Raw genomic sequence first — 22,413 nt, 5'->3', positions numbered from 1 at the left:
AAGGCTAGCCGAGTACTGTATATTTCCTGTGAAAAGGCTAATGATTCTATCTATTGGTTATGGAAAGTAATGTTGCTTTTCAACACTACTGCTAGCTGTGGGTATTTGTTGAATGAATGTTAGTACAAGTTGTGTGTTTAATTGTTTAACTGGAGTTTATGGAGAAGTAACTCAAAGAGGCTAATTTTAGTGCATTCTTTTTACTGTTAGCTGGGCAGGGAGGGATAAATAAGCACGCATGTCTTAATTTCTCTAAATTACAACACTGTAGCTTAAGTTATGGGAAAAAATACAATTTGAGAGATGTTTACATGCAATTTATGCAATTATATTAAGAATAGTGTTAATGCTACTAATGTAGGTTCCTTAAAAACTTGAATTAGAAATGTAGTTTTTGTATAAAGGTTACCTATTAATATAAAATGTACTTTTGATACCTGAAAGGGATTTGTATACTTTTGATACTTAAGAGAAGACATTTTAGAACGGTTGTACAACTGAATAGAGATTTAGATATTTCAATATGGGTTAACTGAAAAATTATTTTCATTGTAGCCTAAGCAATTGATTTTATTTCTGAATAGTAATAGAGAGAACTGATTTTACCTCATCTACAGATGGAGGAGGTGGAGATTTGAGAAGCGCACCGTACGGGGAGGTCCAGTCCAGAGACAGATATTGGATCACATTGATTCTTCAGATCCCAGAGTCTTCCAGGGGTTAGAGATTCCCAGTTCAGTGGGCTGGGTGGCAGCTACAGGATCAAGACTAAGAACTTATACGGATTGCCCTGGATTCCATCTTTATGGTGGTAGGACAAACAGAAACCAAACTTATATGGGCCCCAACATTGAACATCTCTGAACTCTTGTCATCAAAGAACAATTGAGCTCATAGAACTGAAAAGGGTTTCTTTTATGGCGCGCACTTTATTATTTTAGTTGTTATTTTTCATTCCTGTGTTTTATCTGTATATGTGTATGCCATGTTTCTGTGTATATTAATACACTTCTCAAACTTTATCCTGGTTTCCTAGTCTCTTTATTGATGTTCAATTCTCTGGGTCTTAACAATCTAGTTTTTTCTGTTTAAACAAACTATTTCATAAATGTACATTCTTACTACATCGTAATAACGGTTACAATACTTTTTTACTTGTGTTCTGTTGTATCTGCTAGCCTTTGCCAACTCATTTATAAATGCGCTGTAAAGCATAGAAAGTCCTCACCGTAGGTGATACATTATTCTAATCACTAGTAACTCATGAGTTAATCATGAATTGATGTGTTGGTAAGTGCTTGTTAAATATGTATTAACACTAACTATATTTCTGAAGGCATGTCCAGATAGAGTAATACATTGTGTGTCCAGGTTCTGTTAGCCTTTGGAACTCATTTATAAATGGTTTGTAAAGCGTAGAAAGTCCTCACTTTAGATGGGCTCACACAGTATACTTAACTAACCAGTAGTAACTCATGAGTTAATCACGGATTACATTATTGGTAAGTATTTGTAACAGATGTGTTAACACCCAAGCTATTGGTTTAGGCCTTTTTCTAAATCATAACATTTTATTTAAGACATGAACAAATGTAATGCTAGATAGTCTGTTAATCATTAACTTCCTAGTTATAAACAACCGTTTACGTTTAATGGTAAAATTACTTAATTTACAAATGGTTAATGCATCATGTAGGAATTATTAAAAAATATATACTGATAAACCTCTTTACATGGGCTTACTTACTATGGACCAACCATTTACTAACTGCATTTACAAATGCTTTACTGATTAGAATGAATGTAGGAACTATGCTTTACAAATGATAAACAAATAAATTACTACTGGTTTGTAATATAAAGATTTATAAAGGAAAATTATTTAATTCACTAATGGTTTTTGCAAGTAAAACTTAGAAAGTGTCTAAACTTCTATTTATGAACATAACTTACAAGAGCCTTATTTACTATGAACAAACCATTTATGAGTGTGTACACAAATGCTTCATTCATGAGAATAAATTAACATAGGAGCGAAAATAAGTATGAACAAAGCATTTAGCAATAGTTAGTAACTGGTTTATGGTGGGAAAAATATTTCATTTCCAAATGGTTGTTTCATTATTTGTTAAGTATAAATCATGTACTTACAAACATATTTTTCAAGATAGGCTTATTTACTATGACCAAACCATTTATAACTATGTAATAAATGCTTTACTGATGATGAATTCTGTAAGAACAATTAATTAATAATGATGAAAAAAACCATTAACTAATAGGCTTATTTACTATGAACAAACCATTTATAATTGTGTGAACAAATACTTTACTAATGATGAACTATGTATGAACAATTAATAAGTAATCATGAACAAACCATTAACTAATCGTTAACTAATGCTTAATAAATGATGAATTATGTGTAGTTATTCTAAAGTGTTACCCGGGTTTCTACTGATACAAAGCTGAATGCTAAATCGGTGAAGTATCCCTTTAACATTAAGGCGAGACACTACAGGTGAATAGGGAATATTTTTTAACTAGCAGATATCACCATGAAACTCTGCCAGTTGATTACTTACATTAAGATGAGAAAAAAATGTATGACAAGATTTCTGTATTTTAATGTTTAAATATGCAAATTAGGCATTATCTAATGAAAAATGAACTAATTTGCATTTGGATAAAGCCACGTTCAAAATTATTTTTTCATTGTGTTCACATATTAGATGGGGAAATAATTACAGAGGGATTTATGGATATCTACTTTTGTTAACCTGTAAATCAGAAGATACTGTCAATAGCCTTAAAAAAACGATTTTCCCCATGTTTTTTGGAATAAAATGTTATATAAATCAGGCTAGGAATAATATATTTACAAATCCCTCTGTAATTGTCTTCATAATATAACTGGGTACAAGACTGGAAAGTTTGGTGTATAAAGGTGCTACTGAAGTGGAGATTTTGTTCTTGGAGTATGAGAGAAAAGTCATTTTGAGATAACGGGCTTTAAAGATTTTTATAGCAAAATTCCACTAATTTCTAATGAAAGCCATGAATTACAGACACATATCCCTTCTGGTCCAAGTAAGATCCATCTATCTCACTGTTTAACATCCACAACTCATTATTGCTTCATCCATCACTGATCATAACATCCAAAACAACACATCAACATGGCCTTCAACTGAAGACCATTACATCACAAACTTCGAACTGACAGAAAACAACCATTACAAAGCCTAGTTCCCCCAAGTTAGTTTACAGCCCACATATCCATGCCAGTACCATATGTACGGCCCTCCTCCATCTCCTGCCGGTGTCTTTTCACTATTTTGGCTGTGCTTACACTCTTAAGGCTCCACTTTGCACTGGAGGAATGGACACTATTGGCTTTTGAGATCCTAACCATGTCGTCATCCTTCATTGCATTAACAGTCTGTGCTCTGAAGCCACAATTTCACACACTCATTGAATGTAGAAATAGCCTTCATGGCTACAGTCTTTGGACACTGGGCCCATATAACCAAGTTGAGGCATGCGTTGGCATTCTGAGTGCCTCCATGCTGCACTGTCACTGGACATCCGGTGATACACAGGGATGAGCTTCTTATGAATCATTCAAAAGACCAATATTTAGAACATTGGAGAAAGCAATCAAAGTAGACTAAATTGTTATTAAACACATTATTTTCACACTGTCAGAGATACGAAGAAGAGACGGATCCTGACTAAATACAGGCTCAGTGACCACCAACTGGGTCAGACAGAGATGCACTTCCTCCTCCACTGGGAAAAAGTATCTTCACTAAGAGATTTACACCTTGGAAAAATAGTCAAAAAAAGTTAACACCAGAAAAGAAGCTGGTAGTTCTCCTAGGAGAGGGGACAGCAGCTCCACTGACAGCTAAATATGGATCTGCCTGCCACAGCCTGAGGGACTCACAACCACTTAGGATCCCAAAATTACAGATTTGTTTAGTATTTTATAGTAATTATAGTAGAATAGTATATATGTGACACCTACATAATTAATATATGACATGTAGGCCATAAATTTCTGTAAACTGCTTGGAGAGAGAGAGAGAGGGAGAGAGTCAGTCTGATTACCTCCGCTGTCTGAAAACTCCTGTTTTCTGAACGATAGTTGACACATTGGCGTATTATGTGAAGACATTTCATCATCTGCTGTCATAGTTTGTAATCCCCTGTGTCTTCTTAATAATAACAACTGTTTTCGTCTTCTCTGAGGTGTTTTTCGACCATTTTTGACGCATTTATTTTGACATTCTGAACTACCGCGGAAATGTCAGAGCGTGTCACGTGACCATTCTAAGCGAATCACGTTGTCAGGAATTGTCATCAGCCAATGAGATTGCACATTTAGCGCTAAATCCCCCCTTTTACTTTCACGATTGGTTGCTGATGAAAAGGAAATGACCACATTTGGATCTGACAGCATTGTAGATGAGAGAGAGAGCTTTCGGTATATGTGATGACAGGGTGCAGACAGCGATCGCGGAGCAGCGGGATGATTTAGAACACCAACTTTTGTTGAATTTAGGAGAAATCTACTGACGCTAATTGACCAGTGAAAAAAACCCAATGTTTTTGCCTTCCGTGTCTCGCCTTAATGATAAACCCTCTAAGTACGCTAAAGTTAGCCATGGTGTTCCTCAAGGCTCAGTGCTTGGACCAATTCTATTTTCATTATATATGCTTCCTCTAGGCAATATTATTAGGAATCACTCAATTAACTTTCACTGTTACGCTGACGACACGCAATTATATCTGTCAATTAAGCCAGACGAAAGTGGTCAGTTAGCTAAACTTCAAGCGTGCATTAAAGATATAAAATCCTGGATGACCTGCAATTTCCTGATGTTAAACTCAAACAAAACTGAAGTTATTGTTATGGGACCAAAGCACCGCCGAACCTCATTATCTAAAGACATAGCTTCTGTGGATGGAAATCTAGGAGTTATTTTTGATCAGGATATATCCTTCAATGCCCACTTAAAACAAACCTCAAGAACAGCCTTTTTCCATCATTGTAACATTGCCAAAATTAGGAACATCCTATCTCAAAACGACGCTGAAAAACTAGTCCATGCATTCGTTACTTCCAGGCTAGACTACTGTAATTCCCTACTGTCAGGTTGCTCAAATAAGTCCCTTAAAACTCTCCAGCTGATCCAGAATGCTGCAGCACGTGTTCTGACGAGAACTAAGAAAAGAGATCATATTTCTCCTGTATTAGCTTCTCTGCACTGGCTTCCTGTGTAATCTAGGATCGAATTTAAAATCCTCCTCCTGACCTACAAAGCTCTAAATGGTCAAGCACCATCATACTTAGAAGAGCTCTTAGTACCTTATTGTCCCACTAGAGCACTGCGCTCCCAGAACTCAGAGTTACTTGTGGTTCCTAGAGTCTCTAAAAGTAGAATGGCAGCCAGAGCCTTCAGGTACCAGGCTCCTCTCCTGTGGAATCAGCTCCCAGTCCGGGTTCGAGGGGCAGACACCGTCGCCACAATTAAGTGTAAACTGAAAACTCTCCTCTTTGGTAAAGCTTATAGTTAAGGAGTGAGGAGTTGCAGCGTCCGCCTAACCTGGCCCACCTGCTTCTCTTCGTAGTCATCAGATTTATATATCATATAATCAATAATATAGCGAGAGTAGAGGGAGGCAGGCCAGTACAGCCCGATCCAGCAGGGGAGAGTTCAAGCCCGATCCGGCACCTCTCTCTAAGCTAACCTGCCTCTCTTAGCTATGCTATTAAAATTCTAGACTGCCGGGGAAGTTCCTTCCTTTCTATGAGACACTGAGCTGCTCTCTCATCTCTCTTTTCATTTGTTTCCTTTTGTATGCATCCTGTCCCAGAAATTCTTGTTACTAACCTAGCTCTGGGGAGTTTAGAAAGATTTGCCCACACCTGTGCCTTTTAGCGAAAAATGAAACCTAATTAATAATAATAATAATAATAGTAATAATATAATAATAACAATAGTAGTAATAAAAATAATTGCACATTCCATCTGGTTGTAAACTTGCAGTGCAGCAATGTATAAACAAGCTTGTAAATTCTTCACAACTAAAACTGCTAAAATTTCAAAACTGTACATTAACATGTACAAAGGCAGTGTGTAGCCTTCCTTTGGCTATCTGGTTCAAATCTAGCAACATCAGGGTGCACTGTATAGTTTTAGAAAAGTAATTCAAACTCGAAAAGCAAAATTAACAATTTTAATAGGACAATAAAAACTATTTGATCCATTTCCATAACTGAATAAACATCCCATCCTCAGAAGAAAATAAAGTCCCTATAAGACTGCTTCCAACTAGAAAGGTGGCTACTTTACTAAGTAAAGCAGCCTGAAACTTTGAGGACAGTTGTTCATTTAATTATGAAATTGTATCAATGAAGAGCTTTCTTTTCTGATAAAAAATTATTTCCCAAAACTATATAGTACACCTTTTAAAAACAAAATGCCATAGTGTATAAACACTTAATTCAACCTTGCATTTCAGTTTAACAACAATAAAATTTACAATTACAAGTACAAAAACAGTGTGTACTTTGTGTCATTTGGCTGAAAACCAGTTGAGTAGAGCAGCAACTTTAACATCAACAGTTGAACAGTAGTCAACATGGACCTGACATGACATATTCTCATTGTGGACTATGCTTTAACAGAGTGAGCCATCAGAATCCACCACTCCTTTTTGGATCTTGAGTTACACATACAACATCAGGTCATTTGTAAGAGTCTGCAGCTTGGGTGACAGTTTAGAGTCATCAAGACCAAGTATATATGTTATCCCAGAGGACTCCGGAGGCAGTTGCAGGGTACCGAAGGGCCCGAAGGGCTGCAGCCTCTGCCGTGAAAGAGGCAAAGCAGCGGGTGTGGGAGAAGTTTGGAGAAGACATGGAGAAGGACTTTCGGTCGGCACCAAAGTGCTTCTGGAAAACTGTTCGCCACCTCAGGAGGGGGAAGCGGGGAACCATCCAAGCTGTGTACAGTAAGGATGGGACACTGTTGACCTCAACTGAGGAGGTAATAGGGCGGTGGAAGGAGCATTTTGAGGAACTCCTGAATCCGACTAATACACCCTCTATGTTAGAGGCAGAGCTGGAGGATGACGGGGGATTGGCGTCAATTTCCCGGGCGGAAGTCACTGATGTAGTCAAACAACTCCACAGTGGCAAAGCCCCGGGGATTGATGAGATCCGCCAGAAATGCTCAAGGCTCTGGGTGTGGAGGGTGCTCCTGGTTGACACGTCTCTTCAACATTGCGTGGAAGTCTGGAACAGTGCCAAAGGAGTGGCAGACTGGGGTGGTGGTTCCCCTTTTAAAAAGGGGGACCAGAGGGTGTGTGCCAATTACAGGGGTATCACACTTCTCAGCCTCCCTGGTAAAGTCTACTCCAAGGTGCTGGAAAGGAGGGTTCGGCCGATAGTCGAACCTCAGGTTGAGGAGGAACAATGCGGTTCCGTCCCTGGTCGTGGAACAACGGACCAGCTCTTCACTCGCAAGGATCCTGGAGGGGGCCTGGGAGTATGCCCAACCGGTCTACATGTGTTTTGTGGATTTGGAGAAGGCATATGACCGGGCCCCCGGGAGATACTGTGGGAGGTGCTGCGGGAGTATGGGGTGAGGGCCTCTACTCAGGGCCATCCAATCTGTACGACCAAAGTGAGAGCTGTGTCCGGGTTCTCGGCAGTAAGTCGGACTCGTTTCAGGTGAGGGTTTGGCCTCCGCCAGGGCTGCGCTTTGTCACCAATCCTGTTTGTGATATTTTATGGACAGGATATCGAGGCGTAGTCGGGTGGGGAGGTGTTGCAGTTCGGTGGGCTGGGGATCTCATCGCTGCTTTTGCAGATGATGTGGTCCTGATGGCATCATCGGCCTGCGACCTTCAGCACTCACTGGATCGGTTCGCAGCCGAGTGTGAAGCGGTTGGGATGAGGATCAGCACCTCTAAATCGGAGGCCATGGTTCTCAGCAGGAAACCGATGGAATGCCTTCTCCAGGTAGGGAATGAGTCCTTACCCCAAGTGAAGGAGTTCAAGTACCTTGGGGTTTTGTTCGCGAGTGAGGGACAATGGAGCGGAGGAGATTGGTCGGAGAATCGGGCAGCGGGTGCGGTATTACATTCCATCTACCGCACCCGTTGACGAAAAGAGAGCTGAGCCAGAAGGCAAAGCTCTCGATCTACCGGTCAGTTTCGTTCCTACCCACACCTATGGTCATGAAGGCTGGGTCATGACCGAAAGAACGAGATCCAGGGTGCAAGCGGGCGAAATGGGTTTCCTCAGGAGGGTGGCTGGCGTCTCCCTTAGAGATAGGGTGAGAAGCTCAGTCATCCGTGAGGAGCTTCGGAGTAGAGCCGCTGCCTGCGCCGAAAGGAGCCAGTTGAGGTGGTTCGGGCATCTGGTGAGGATGCCCCCTGGGCGCCTCCCTAGGGAGGTGTTCCAGGCCGTCCAGCTGGGAGGAGGCCTCGGGGAAGACCCAGGACTAGGTGGAGGGATTATATCTCCAACCTGGCCTGGGAACGCCTCGGGATCCCCCAGTCGGAGCTGGTTAATGTTGCTCGGGAAAGGGAAGTTTGGGGTCCCCTGCTGGAGCTGCTCCCCCCGCGACCCGACACCGGATAAGCGGACGAAGATGGATGGATGGATGGATGGAAGACCAAGTAAGATTTTCTGTGTGAACTCAAAAGTGTTTGTCAGTCCCTCGGGATAGCTGAGATGTAGTGTATAGATAAGGCCGAACATTACCAGGAAGGCATCAACAAGCCTGGGGAGATTGACAACCACATCACCCTCTAGGATGACAGAGACTCTCACTCGGTGGTAGTGAACTGGGCTTGTGGCATCATCACTGACGGTTGTAAGGAGGACCACTGATGCATCCCCCAGGTCTGGCTCATCCATATCATCCTTAAAAAAAATGAAAGGGAGATCACATACTAATCACATTCACTGAAACTATGGCTGTGGCAATTTTGATTACAGTTGGATGTCACATATAACAATAAATACACAAGTCTGAAAGACTCCTGTTCATTCTGCTGCATTATGCTCTCGTTGCTGAGAAAGTAAGATTACTTTTACGTGTTCCACTGTTAGGCTAATGACGGCTACTTTAATTTCTTTGCAGTTGATTTTTTTTTTATGTCGTAATGGGCTCAAAATGACACTTCACACTTATAAACATCTTGCCAGAGGTTTGTAATTGAAACACTGGTACATATACAGAAATTCTAGTGTGCTGGAAATGAAAATATGAATTGGTTAATTTACAGTACAATAGGCCTAATATCTCTTTTAATGGGAATTACCACACATGTTCTGAAAAATCCAGAGACTTCCTCACGTAGATACAAAGGAAGGGCATGGAGAACAGTGGTACGCCTTGTGTGGACATCATGTAATTCCTAAGAAGATTAAAATAGTGTTAAAAATAGTGACAAGTTTACTAATCAAACCAATGCCAAACAGTCTCAACTAATTATTAATTCATTACCAATATCTGCACATAAATCCACTAATAACCTGCTGACTTGTGCAATTGTAGAAAAGCTTATTTGAAGCATTAAACTCCCAATATTATACTAAGACTACCTGTGAAATGTATAATCACCTGTGTATCATGGACTTTGAAAATGTCTGCCAAAGCATCTGCAGTCTTTCCAGTTTTGGAAGCTTTCTGTCTAAATAAGGCCATCAAACGAGGAGTGTGGCGATCAAGCTCGGTATAGAAAGTGTTAGGTAGGTTCTTGTTAGTTATCCGTTGGAACTCTGCATATACCTGCATTGAGGAAAGGACAGTAACAGCAATTGTTTATTTTATGATGAATGAAATTTGGCAATATTACACACAATGTGACATACAGTAGCAAAGAAAAAAACTGAAAAAAAGAACCTAAAAAATTAATTTATTAAATTTATTTACCAAAGATAAAAACAGATGATAGAGTTGACCCATATTACCTCAGACTGCATATGAAGAGCAGGCCAGAGGTCCATTAGCTCTTTCACTGGTGGGCAGGACATCACAATAGTCTGTCGTCGCAAGGCAAACGTGTTCTGCATCATCTTACCAATAAGGGGTAGGTTTCTCTCAGTCTTCTTTACTTCCTCAACAATAGCCTGCCTCATAAGGTCAAGACTTGAGGGATCCTCTCCTTTAGGAAAGTTAGGCAGAAAGTTGACCTCTGCACGCTTAGGCCTTTTGATGTTGGAGTGTGAAGGTTCATTCTCAGGGTTTTTCCGGCTTCTTTTCCCAGCATTTACAGCAACTTCCTGACATCCAGCCCTTCTCATATTGGTCCTGTAATTGCCCATTTTAAACTTGATGCTGTTCTTCCAGCCGTTCCATCCATTGTCAGATCCTGCTTCTTTTAAACAGGGGTGTTTCCTCACAAGAGCTTCAGCCACCATTGCTATCTCTTTATCACTGGGGTAAGCCTTAAAACCATATATGGTAGATGCCAGTTTGTCTAAAATATTGTGCTTTTGGTCCCTTGACAACTGAAGAGGTGTTTCATTCTTTTCAAATTCAGCATTCCCATCTCTAAGTGTCAGCTCAACGTCCAATGCAAATGTGGGAATTTGAAAAGGACCTGGAGGCCATCTGCTCAACGTTGTCGGGGATACATCTGAAAGCGCAAGGTATTTTATGCAAGATAACTGGAATCCGTTAAGTGAAATATGAACACAGGCTTTTGGTGTACCTCGACGACCAACCAGCTTTGTGCAACTCGTTTAATGGCTACCCATCAAAAGTCAGGATCTTCACAATGCACTGAACGTCAGCAGTCCAATTCCAGTTGTTCTTTCAAAATCTCAATCAGTGCATCAACAGAGACTGGACGGGAGCTGAGTTTTAATTTTCTAACACGGTCTGCCTCGATGACACGAGGGATCATGTTTTGTGGGGCTTCAGCTGCCATCACTTTAATAAATGAAGAGATTTGGAGGTTAAAAACACATCGGCACACAGACATTATAGTGCATTTATAAGGCTTTCTAAATGTTTATAATCATTAATGACAACCTTATACGTGTTCGGCATTCATAATGCTTTATACCTCCATGCCAAAGTGACAGTGTTTGAAAGAAAAATCTGAGACCTGGGTTCCACAGTACATTATAACTACCATAACATTAGCCAGTTAAATGTGTGCTTTTAATGCATTATAGACATGTTCTTTAGAATGTGTTACTATAGAGTGCAATTCAAAAATGCAGGTCATGTATGTTGATTAGGGCTGTCCCGATTACCATGTTTAGATAATTGATTATTCACGGACATAAAATCGATCTTAATCGAAGCTTCGACGGCCGGCTAACTGGCGGACATAATGAATGTATGGCAAAACAAATGCTGCATGTCTCCAAAACTTATCAGGAAAGCTTCGGGAATGCCTACTCATTTCAATGTAACAATTACCGATGAGAACCGGTGTCAAAAATCGATCAGACTTCATGACCGATTACCATGGCAACGAACAAAGCGTCGATTTTTTTTGGGTCAGCCCTAATGTGGATGTATATAATGATTGATTATACTGAGCACATTTTCCAATAAATGAACAATTAATGATTTATGAAGAATTACTTACCATAGAGTGGTCTTAATTTTGTCTCACTTGTATGAACCTCTTGGGAGTCAACAGCAGCAAGCCATCAATCTTGTATGCAGAGAGTGGGATTGTATCATTGAAGTCACTTTGCAGGTGGATAGACAGGCTTCCCTGTGTGGCTGACAGCTCGTAGGATCGAAGATGCTCTACATACCAGGAGTCATAATCACAACAGAGAAAAGAAACATTGTGATTGACAAGGTAGATCTGTGTTAGTCTGCAAAATTTTGACAGTCCCCCACTGATTCCAACTGACACAAACATGCCACTGGTATAGTCTGTGCCATAAATGGTCACCTTGGATGTACGATAGACAGTGTCACTAGAAGTTTGTCCTCTAATGTGAGCCTGAGCTACTTCTGGTAGAGCTGAAACCAAAACAGAGTCAACCCTGGATGTTTGCGTTTTTGGTTTGAAAAACGATGGTGAACCAAGGTGATATGCCATCATGTGTTGGTGTCTGATTGCCAGTGTCTTCAAAACATTTTTGAAGTTTTGAGCGTCATGCACCACCCTCTTGAAGAAACGATGTTTAGCTTCAAATCGCATGGTCCAAACATGCACCAGGGGCCCAAAGCACTTAACTAAGGTGGGGTAATGCTCCACATAGTGATGTTTAGGACGAAGCCTAAACTCAGGGAAAGCCTCTTGTAGGATCTGTCTGTGGTCACTGATTTTGCAAACAAAATAGTCCAATGTTTCATCAGAAAATGATGGGCACAATGCTAATTCCACCAGCTCTTTCAAGTCCATCAAAACCTCCCATGCAAAATTACCCTCTGGTACTTTACTGCCTACAAGTAACGGAAGTAGTCTGAGAAGCGTGGCATTTTCATGCCCGTTGCCTCCAATTGTTCCCCGGGTCATGAATGTTTTGGGAACTGGATGAGGTTTAGTTACTTTATCAGTGTGCTGATACGGGAACGAGGCGATCCTTTGGTTCAAATACTCTAAAGTGAAGTACTTAAGCCGAATCATTTCTCTAATGCAAAGTGCAAGTTCAACTGGAACAATTCCTTCCAAAAGATCGTGTAGTAGATCTGGAGGAAAACCTGTGATAGGGTGGAAGTGCTCAAGTGACTCACGGAAGACACAATCACCTTTAACCCCAAATTGGCTGCTTGAACTCTCATCTTGGAGGACATTTTGTACATGAATGTCATGACTCGCTTTGGTTCTCTGGACAAATTCGTCCCTTTTTACCTCAGTTGTTTGAAACTGTTCACTTGTGGTCATACAGAATCTGCAAACATAATCTGCTCTGAATGACTCCACAAAGCCACCTAACCCATGTGCAGCCAGATTGTCAGCAGAAACACAGAAGATGGTGCCTTTCACATTCTGACCAACAGATTCAATGAAAACACCATCCTGTTCAAGTGTGTGAACATCACGAACCAGTGGAGCAAGTACAGCTGCATATCCATATTTCTGGACGTCTGTCACTTTAGCTAGCATGGCCAACTGTATAGTGTGCATTGCTGATCTATACTTGGGCGGCACATTTGCCAGGACCCAGTATACAGCACAAAGTTTGTGAACTTTACGTGATGTGCCGAGAGGGTTAGCGATTTCATGATCGTCAATATATAGCTGTATTGCTAGGTGTAGATCTTCTGTTGAGAGTAACTCATTTTCCTGGAAATGAGAGCCATCACGATATGACACATAATAACCAGGCTCAGTGTTCTCTGATCTTGCTCAGGATATCTGTGTTTTTAAACAGATCCTGAATCATTTGAAGGATTGGAACATACATGATGGTATGCCCAGGTGCTTCTAAATGGTACTCTACTGGCATTACCAATGGATAGTTGTGCTCTATAAATGTCTTCCTTCGCTTATAAGAGGACAACTCTGCACCTTTGGAGGTTGCACTAAATACAACATTTGGGTCCATGACAGCACTGACAACTTCATTGAGTGTGGAATCTGTGATACTGTGACCGTGTCTCTGCAATATATCATTAATTGCATCCTTGATCAATGGCTGAGATAAAGAGAAGATCTGATTCAAGAAATCAACTATTTCTTGTGTAGCTGTGTTTGACACATGAAGGATAGCCTGCATCTTTAAAAATAAAGATGCTGCATTAAGTTTGAGTTGATGTTTTAGTTTTGAAGTATCACACTGCTCATCATCCGGCATTTCTGTGCTCTGAACTGGACACTCTTCATCCACATCAATAGTGACGTTAGAGTTGGTGTCTTGGAGATTCTGAGAATGCTCAAAGACAACGTCACTACCAAAGTCTGACGCAAGACTCGCTTGATGCACTCTACTTTTATGGGAATTAAAAGAAGAGTATACATTTGTGCTATAGTTACAACCTTTGTATGGGCATACCACTGTCTCATGCTTTTTGTGAGTGTGATCTTATGTGACTAAGGAGTACAGACTCAGAAAAAGGTTGCTGAAATGTGCATAAAGGACACTTGAAAGTCACAAGTTCCTGAATCCCCTTTGCATTGCTGTTATGTTCTTGAGTATATCTTGACAGATGAGTTTTCAGTGCACTAAGTGTCAGAAATGTGCACATGCAATCATCATGGAGGCATGTAAGAAGGGTATGTTATGATGTGGGGGGGTATGGTGAAGGTTATGTGATGATGTGGGGGTATGGTGAAGGGTATGTGATGATGTGGGGGTATGGTGAAGGCTATGTGATGATGTGGGGGTATGGTGAAGGGTATGTGATGATGTGGGGGTATGGTGAAGGGTATGTGATGATGTGGGGGTATGGTGAAGGGTATGTGATGATGTGGGGGTATGGTGAAGGGTATGTGATGATGTGGGGGGTATGGTGAAGGGTATGTGATGATGTGGGGGTATGGTGAAGGGTATGTGATGATGTGGGGGTATGGTGAAGGGTATGTGATGATGTGGAGGGTATGGTGAAGGGTATGTGATGATGTGGGGGTATGGTGAAGGGTATGTGATGATGTGGGGGTATGGTGAAGGGTATGTGATGATGTGGGGGGGGTATGGTGAAGGGTATGGGATGATGTGAGGGTATGGTGAAGGATATGTGATGATGTGGGGGTATGGTGAAGGGTATGTGATGATGTGGGGGGGCTATTTTAATTCCAAAGACCAAGGGAACTTTATCAGGATGCATAGTATCCTGGATCCATGAAATAACTGGCCTTTAAAAATAAACATCTGCCTGCCTCTATGGGAATTTAACATAGGGGTGGACTTAGGGCTGGGCGATATGGACCAAAAGTCATATCCCGATATATTTTGGCTGAAAATCGATATACGATATATATCGCGATATTTTTTCCGCGAAGTGAGAGCAAATGTTCAGTCAAAGCCCAAATCAAATATGACATGTCACAAGTAGTTTCATAGAAACAGTTGCAAAATCAAATAAATAATAAACCGGTTTCTTCACCTGGTTCATGATTAAATGCTCAGCTGTTCAAATAACAATAAAATGTAAACCTAAATACTGTATAACAGGAGTAACTTTTTTGAAATCAAAGCTCCATAGGCTATTTGTGATTCGTTCCAAAGGTCAATTAAGCTTTAGATATTAATATAATCTACTTTGTTCAAAATGTAATGCCTCATGCCTGTAAGCCTAGGTTATAGTCCCATTCTTCCACTTGATACTGCTTCCACTTAAGTAAACTAAAAGATGAACTATCGACTACAAAACAAAGAAACTAATTAATGTGTTAATACAAAGAATATTTATTATGATCGGTTCACAGATCTGAGTCCAAACGGAAACTTCACCCTTCTGAACTAAGAGTTTCTGCTTCAAGGTGAAGTTTAAACAGACTGAAATGTCCAGGCTCATTCCTCCACTATTTATTTCTGTATGTATTTATGCGTTACATGTCATTTTAACGGGCACTGAGCTCCAGATCCTGCAGCCGCAGGCGATGCGCTGCCCCGCTGCAGCTTCTTTCAGTCCGCCTGCCGCCGGCAAACTTAGTGGAACTTTCCGCCCGATATCGACATACAGTTCGTCCCGGACTACGTGTAAGATCCTACCGATCACAACTCTGTCTTTGGCTGGTCCGATCTGGATCAGCGGGGACCCGGCAGCAGCGAAGCGGGCTGTGTTTTTGCCCGGGGAAGAGACGCTGCGGCCGCACGGGCTCTCCGCCTCCGCGCTCGCGGCGACTTTGGTCGAAGGCGGCATATATAATCATAAAACACATTGTCACCTGTTAAATGTTATCCATTGCGGTTTTGTTCTTTTCATTTCCTATCGAACATAATTAAGCGTACAAAAGTCCGGCCATCTTTAGCGTTGATCTGAATGCTTCGGACCCCTGTTCCAAGATGGCGGCGGGTTTTGACGTATGTTTAGAACCTCACGGCGACATATCTATGGGAGCAAGGATCACATTTGAACTATATCGATATATGCGATATGGTCTAATTCCATATCTCATTTAAAAATATATCGATATATTTGTTTATATCGATATATCGCCCAGCCCTAGGTGGACTGACTTATGCCCCCTGTATTTTAAGGAAGAACATTTATTTATTCATGATACATTATTCATTCACAAAGAAAATTGGTGTCCTCAAAAGTTAGATTTTTCCACTTTTTTTATTTATGGCATTAAGATCAATTTCCAAAAGATGATTTTTTTTTTATTCCTCTTTTTAGTCAACTTTAGCGTGGATTCATCAACTTATGAGCAGCACTGTATGTGGATACTTTGAGCATCTTCTGTCTGCAGGTGAGCTGGGACAGCGGTTACCTAGGAGACGCCTACATGATGACGTTCTGCTGCCACCTACCGGTGTAATCAGATTACTGTTTGTTACCACTTCACACTGACGGGTCAGTTTCACTGAAAAACACTTCTATTAGACACAACATCTCTATTTATCCCTCGTGTTGTCTTCACGTTGACAGTGCAGCTTTTAGTTTTTCTGGGTCAAAAACGTTTTGGTCGTTTTATTCGACACCTTTGTCACTTTTCCTGACGTTTTCTGAAGGTTTTTACAATGTTTTTTTTTTATGTTTTTGTCAATGCGCTTTGCATGTTTATTTTCAACATATTTGTCACCTTTTTATCAAAATTTTTGGCAATTTTTTATCAACATTTTTGTCACCTTTTTATCAAAAATGTTGTCACTTTTTTTCAACATTTTTGTCACCTTTTTTCAATGTTCTTTTATCTGTTTCTTCTTCAAATGCTATGAAATTGAATAAACCACCCAAATTCAATGAAAGCAGTGAACTGATCATTTATTTTACTTGTGAGGCCAATGCGTATGCTAACCATCCACGTTATTTTTTTGGACACTTTGTTTGAAAGAAACCCAAATTTCTCATATAGCCTAGAAACTTTTTGAAAATGGGTCAAAGGAAGGGTAAATAATATTTAACCTGTCACCTTGGATATATTAATATATAGTTGTATTTGTTTGATGCTCATCCATGTTGAAAGTTAAAAAAACAATTTGGCAGCAGTTTTCAAAGGTTATAGTTTGGTTAACGTCCATCATCGTCCGGTGTGAAGTTCTGCAAGATTGTGTAGAAAACAGGAATTTATTGTATAGTTACCACCAAAAAACATAAAGAGGATTTCTTAGTTCATATAATGTATATTTAATAGTATTGTGTAGGCTACAAATGGCGATCTATTCAGGTTATACATCAAATTAACTATTACATTAACAACTGTTTATATTTCTGACAGCAAAGCAAACTTCATACACACAGTATTATGTACTTATTTAAACTTAAACATGAAAACAATTAACACAACAGGAATATAATAAACACCGTGATAAAGTTAAGAAAAACATCTGATCAAAATATATATGAATTAATTATGTAATGACATCTGAACATGTCCACAGTGGATGTTATTTAAAGGACCAGTGTTATTAAATGATTCAGCTTGTTTGATACAGATCTAGTGTACTACTGCTGACAGGTTTCAGAGTCAATGTTAAAGTTATTTTTATTTTGAAACAGAATCAGAATTGACTTTATTCTCATTGTAAGTACATACAACGAAATTAAAAGTGCTACACTATGGTGCACACATAACAACACACACATAAGAGTCTTTGTCTTCTATTAACTGTACTAAAGCGCACACAGTTGTCTTTATATGATACATATCTTTGTGATAACCATTAAAAGACCAAAACCAACAACTAGTTGATCGTACATGTTCTGAATAAGGTGTTGCTGCTTCTGGACCAGCAGACCAACAGAAGGAAACAGGTTTTCCTGATGACTGTAATCAATATAATGTCATGTGTGTACCTACACTTAATCTGGATTTAGAACCAGTGCTTTTAATAACACTATGGCTCTTGCAGGTTTGCCAGAAACTCTTCTATTTCTCTACACATTGGGTTTTGTCTCTGTCTTTTAATCTTTTTCAGAGTTGTGATGCTGTTACAACGAGAGGAGGATCGATGTGGTACTACTGCTTCAAGTATTGACCCTTTGGTACTCCTGACGATTACAGTTTAAATATTTTGCATAGAAGCCTTACAAAACATCTGTTTGTCTGCAGGTTCCAGATCAGTTCCTGGTATTACTTCTATGCTTTTTCCTGGGTGTAATTTAATTTTGCATATAGATATTTGCGAGTTCTAGTTTCTTCATAAGGAAAGAAGGAGGGTAAAAAGCAATCACCTCTTTATTGAGACTGATTGCTCTGTCTATCACGCTTTGCTTTGGGCGAATGTGAAAAACACTATGGCTCTGGCAGGTTTTCCAGAAACTCCTCTATTTCTCTACACATGTGGCTCCTGCCTCTGTCTCTAATCTTCTTCAGGGTTTTGATGCTGGTCTCCCGATATATAGATTCTTGTGGTATCTTTGCCACCTTCATGTGATATCGTACTGACCCTCCACTGTCTTGTCGATTCCATGATAAATGTTTTGCATAGGTGCTGTAAATCATCTGTTTGTCTAGAGGTTCCAGATCTCTTTCTAGTACTTCCTGGTATATCTGCTCAACTTTATCCTGGCTGTTATTTAAATTTGAGTATATCTTTGCGAGGTTTATTTCCTTCACAAGTGAAGAATCAGGGTAAAGAGAAATCACCTCCTCATGGAGACTGATTGCTCTGTCTATCAGGCTTTGCTCTGGGCTTTCCCTGAAGATCTTCCATTTGTAGCAGAATGCGCAACATTTCTTAAGATGACGCTTATCTGGATGTTTTCCCAGAGCCTCCTCTGCCAAATCAATGGCTTCATCAATAGATACATGGTTTAAGTAAACCCTTAGTAATGGTTTAATACCACTGTAGCTGCTGACAGGATTTCTCAAAACCTTTCTTGCCAACTCACGTGCTTCATCTTCGATTCTTTCTCCTTTCTTTGTACATTGCTCGAGGTAGAGAACAGCGAGGTACAAGTTCTCTGGATCCTGTTCCTTGGCAGTTCTCATTTTATCCAAAATGTCAGCCTCCTGCCCCTCGTTGTTTTCCCTGAAATCATACATTAACTCTAAGACGTAGCTGGTGTTCCACTCCACCATGTCCGGCTGCATCCTGATGGCTCTCTGGAAGTAATCTGCAGCCTCTTTCTTTTGTTCTCTGCTGAACTTCATCAGGGTCCAGCCTTTCTCAGCGTAGATCTCTGGATCAAGCTCATCCTGGGATGGAGATGGGTATTTATTCATCAGGGCGTTGACCTTTGACAGGTAAGCCTGACTCTCTGCTTGGTCTCCCAGGTGGTGGTGCAGCCACGCCAGGTTCCCGTAGTTCACCACCAACCAGGGACCCTCATCTGCGTTTCTTATCTTGCTGAAGGCCTCTGCAGCCTTGTTGAAGAAACTCTGGGCGTCTTCGGTGAACCCCAGCTTGTACTGAATGAACCCCCGCAGGTTGTAAATGTGACCCAGCCAGCTGTTCCCCTCCTCGGTGCCGATGTCCTCCAGGTTGTCCTTGCGACGTAACAGCATGGACTTGCTGGTCTCCAGATCCCAGGTGAAGTGGCACTGCAGGGCCTCCAGTTTGGACTCCAGCGTTGTTTGACTCTGAGCAGCACTGATGGAGAATAAAAATACGTTTTTTATTAATTAACAACTTTCATTTATTTTTAACACTACACAAAAAACCTTCTCCCCATCGTCATCACCACCTACCCAGACAAAAATCAAGAAAAGATGACATAGTAACCCTAACACAACAGAATAACAACAAAATAGATGTAAACAAAATAAACGTTTGTATGTGACAACCAGTGGCGTTTTTATATCGAAAAAATTGGTGTGGCACAATTTCAAAAGATGGGTTACATACCAGTAAAACTAGAATAGTCTGTAACTTACTCTGTTAACATGTCAACAAACCACATGGCTCCACAAGACAGTGTTGCAACACGGAAGCAACGCGTGAGTGATGCTGCTACCAACGCAAGTTGTTTAGCTATCAATAAGTATGGAAAGCCAAAATGGTCGTATAATTCGTCACAATTCTCACAGTGGTTTGAACATTGTTCTTGGCGCACCATCTGACGTCTAATCAACGCCACCAACATGTGACATCGCATTAGACGCCTGGTGGCATTTTGATAATCAACTCCCGCCCTGTGGTTTTACGGCGCCAGTAGATTTGAACTCTAATTCACCCAATCAGTAAGAAGAAGGTCAGGCAACACTAATCAAGCACGGACCTGCTTTGCTGTTAGTCTGAGTAGCCTAAAGAAAATAATATTCACATTGGGTTTTATTTTATTATTTCTACATATCATTATAAGTTCTAAATATGTGAACTAGTGTATAGTTATAGCATTTAAAAAATATGTATTTGTTCTTGTTGACTGGGCTAAAGCGGTTTGCCTACTGTTGCTCTTACGATCCCTCGAAGGTGGCAGCAGAGGACAATATATAAATTATTTTCTCTAATAAACAATGGGCATGTAAAGCGTAGGGATTATCTGACCTTTTCTATCAATAACATGTTTAGTTTTTTTTTTTTTTTAACTGTTAGAAATGGTTGTTGTGGCATTATTGTAAAAGGTACACAGTCATTTCAATCCATTTTATTTCAATTTAAATTATATATTATTGTAAGATTACAACATGAGCACAAACTAAAGTCTGCAATTTTAAGTTGTTGAATCCAACAAACTAGCCTCCGCAAAGTATGATTTTCATGATGTGGTGGAAGCAAGCCATCTATTTATCTTCCTGAACTGAATGGTTGTGTCCCATTGCAGAATAAAATACTTACAAATGCCCCATCCATCTTGATTGGTGTCATATATGAGTCAGTTCAAAGGTTAACAGAGTGGTGAATTTACTAGCACAGGTGTAAATATGTCTGAATAGCACACATCTTAATGCTGACTTAATGTGTAGTATTTTCTTTTAGCAATTGAATTTCCTAAGTAGATACCAAAAAGAAATTGAAATAAAAAATGGATGCAAAATATCAAAATATTTATTCTACCAACTGGCCCTAATGACCAGTCACCACTGGTGACAACAATAACCAAATAGTATACGCTTAACCCCAGCACATAGCTTTTTATGAGCCCTCCAGAAAGCTTAAGTACTTTCTCCATTTTCTAGTGTAGACATCATTAAACTAGTTTGGACCCAGCTTCTTATGGCTTATCTATCCCGCTTAGGATTGACCCATCTCACAGAACAAATAGTCTTGTGCTTGGGCATAGTCTGTGACTGGCCCAGGACAGCAGGCCTCTGCATCGTGGATTTAAAACAGACCCCTTGGAATGATATTAAATCAACTTGAAAAGAAACAGAAGATATAAAAGAAAGAATGAAGAAAGAAGAAAATAGGGATGGAATGAAAACATTGACTTGTAGGATCCATAATGTTAATATTTTGGGCTCTGGGGCTCAATAATAAGATGTTAAATAAATCATAATGATTCTCTTTAAAAATGTAATGCAGAAGCAGCTACTCACCTCATCATTCAGCTGGTATAAAGTCAGTGATCTCCAACTTCTGCCTCGCTGTAAATGAGATGTTGTTGAAGCAGCTTTAAATAGTCATGCTGAAGTCGGAGCGGATGGCTGAGGAGGGGCGTTTGGATTTGTAGACAAGTGGTCCAACTTGTTTTCAGTCAGTTTCCTCATTCACCAAAACATAAATCAACACTTGATTAAGTGTCTGTAAGAAGAAGCAGGCACAGAGCCAGAAGTATAAGTAAACAGAATTTCACATCCATCAGCAGATGAATGTGCAGATGAATGTGGGCAGACATGTTCCGAGACCTCCCTACATAGTTGGAGATCTCAATGTTAAATGTTAAACAAAGCAGGTGGAGAAATGAATGTGACTTTGCAGCTTCTCTCGCCCCCATTGGACCGAGATCAAATGCTTAGAAAGTCACCTAACCGCTGAGTGACAGCCACCGGAGTCTGAGAATGGTTGGAGAATAATTGTGGAATTTGTTTCAACATAATTAAACTTGATATGATTGATATGAGGAACACATCAGGTAATGCTGTTGCACGACAACACTGAACCAACTGGTTCATGGGATGTAACTTTTACTTTAGTTTTCTCTGAAACTCTTTACGCTTAATACTGGACCAATGTCAAAGACTGCTGTTCCTATCAGTCACTTAGACACATAAACATGGAAAATAAAAACTTTTTTGTGAATTTGAGGAAGTTTTTTTTTTCAAATTTTGCCGTTTCCATCAACATTTTCTAATGCGATACTTGAAATGTGCATAAAAATACATTGATGGAAACATGACTTGTGTCAGATAAAAGCAAGTGCCTTGCAGTGGAAGGTGGTATTCCCCTTTAATTTATTAAAGGGAAAAATCCCA

The 22,413-nt window shown here is 40.1% G+C and overlaps 1 protein-coding gene across 2 annotated transcripts; it reads right to left on the bottom strand.

Annotated features, from left to right (window-relative positions):
* Window positions 1-17,051: 17,051 nt before the first annotated feature.
* Window positions 17,052-21,593, bottom strand: LOC120565674 (interferon-induced protein with tetratricopeptide repeats 3-like). 2 transcript variants are annotated; one of them, XM_039811598.1, is made up of 3 exons: window positions 21,538-21,593; window positions 18,948-19,648; window positions 17,052-17,153 (listed from the first exon to the last, which is right to left on the bottom strand). In XM_039811598.1, exons 1-3 carry the CDS (start codon window positions 21,543-21,545, stop codon window positions 17,134-17,136), a joined length of 729 nt encoding a protein of 242 aa, XP_039667532.1. In that variant the 5' UTR covers window positions 21,546-21,593; the 3' UTR covers window positions 17,052-17,133. The 2 variants fall into 2 exon arrangements, with proteins under 2 accessions (XP_039667532.1, XP_039667531.1); XM_039811597.1 differs by lacking the exon at window positions 17,052-17,153 and having other exon boundaries at window positions 17,217-19,648.
* Window positions 21,594-22,413: the final 820 nt, after the last annotated feature.

Source organism: Perca fluviatilis, chromosome 9 (genome assembly GCF_010015445.1).
Source record: "Perca fluviatilis chromosome 9, GENO_Pfluv_1.0, whole genome shotgun sequence".
Taxonomy (NCBI): Eukaryota; Metazoa; Chordata; class Actinopteri; order Perciformes; family Percidae; genus Perca; species Perca fluviatilis.
Note: the sequence above shows the minus strand (reverse complement) of the source record. Positions and strands in the feature narration are given on the sequence as shown.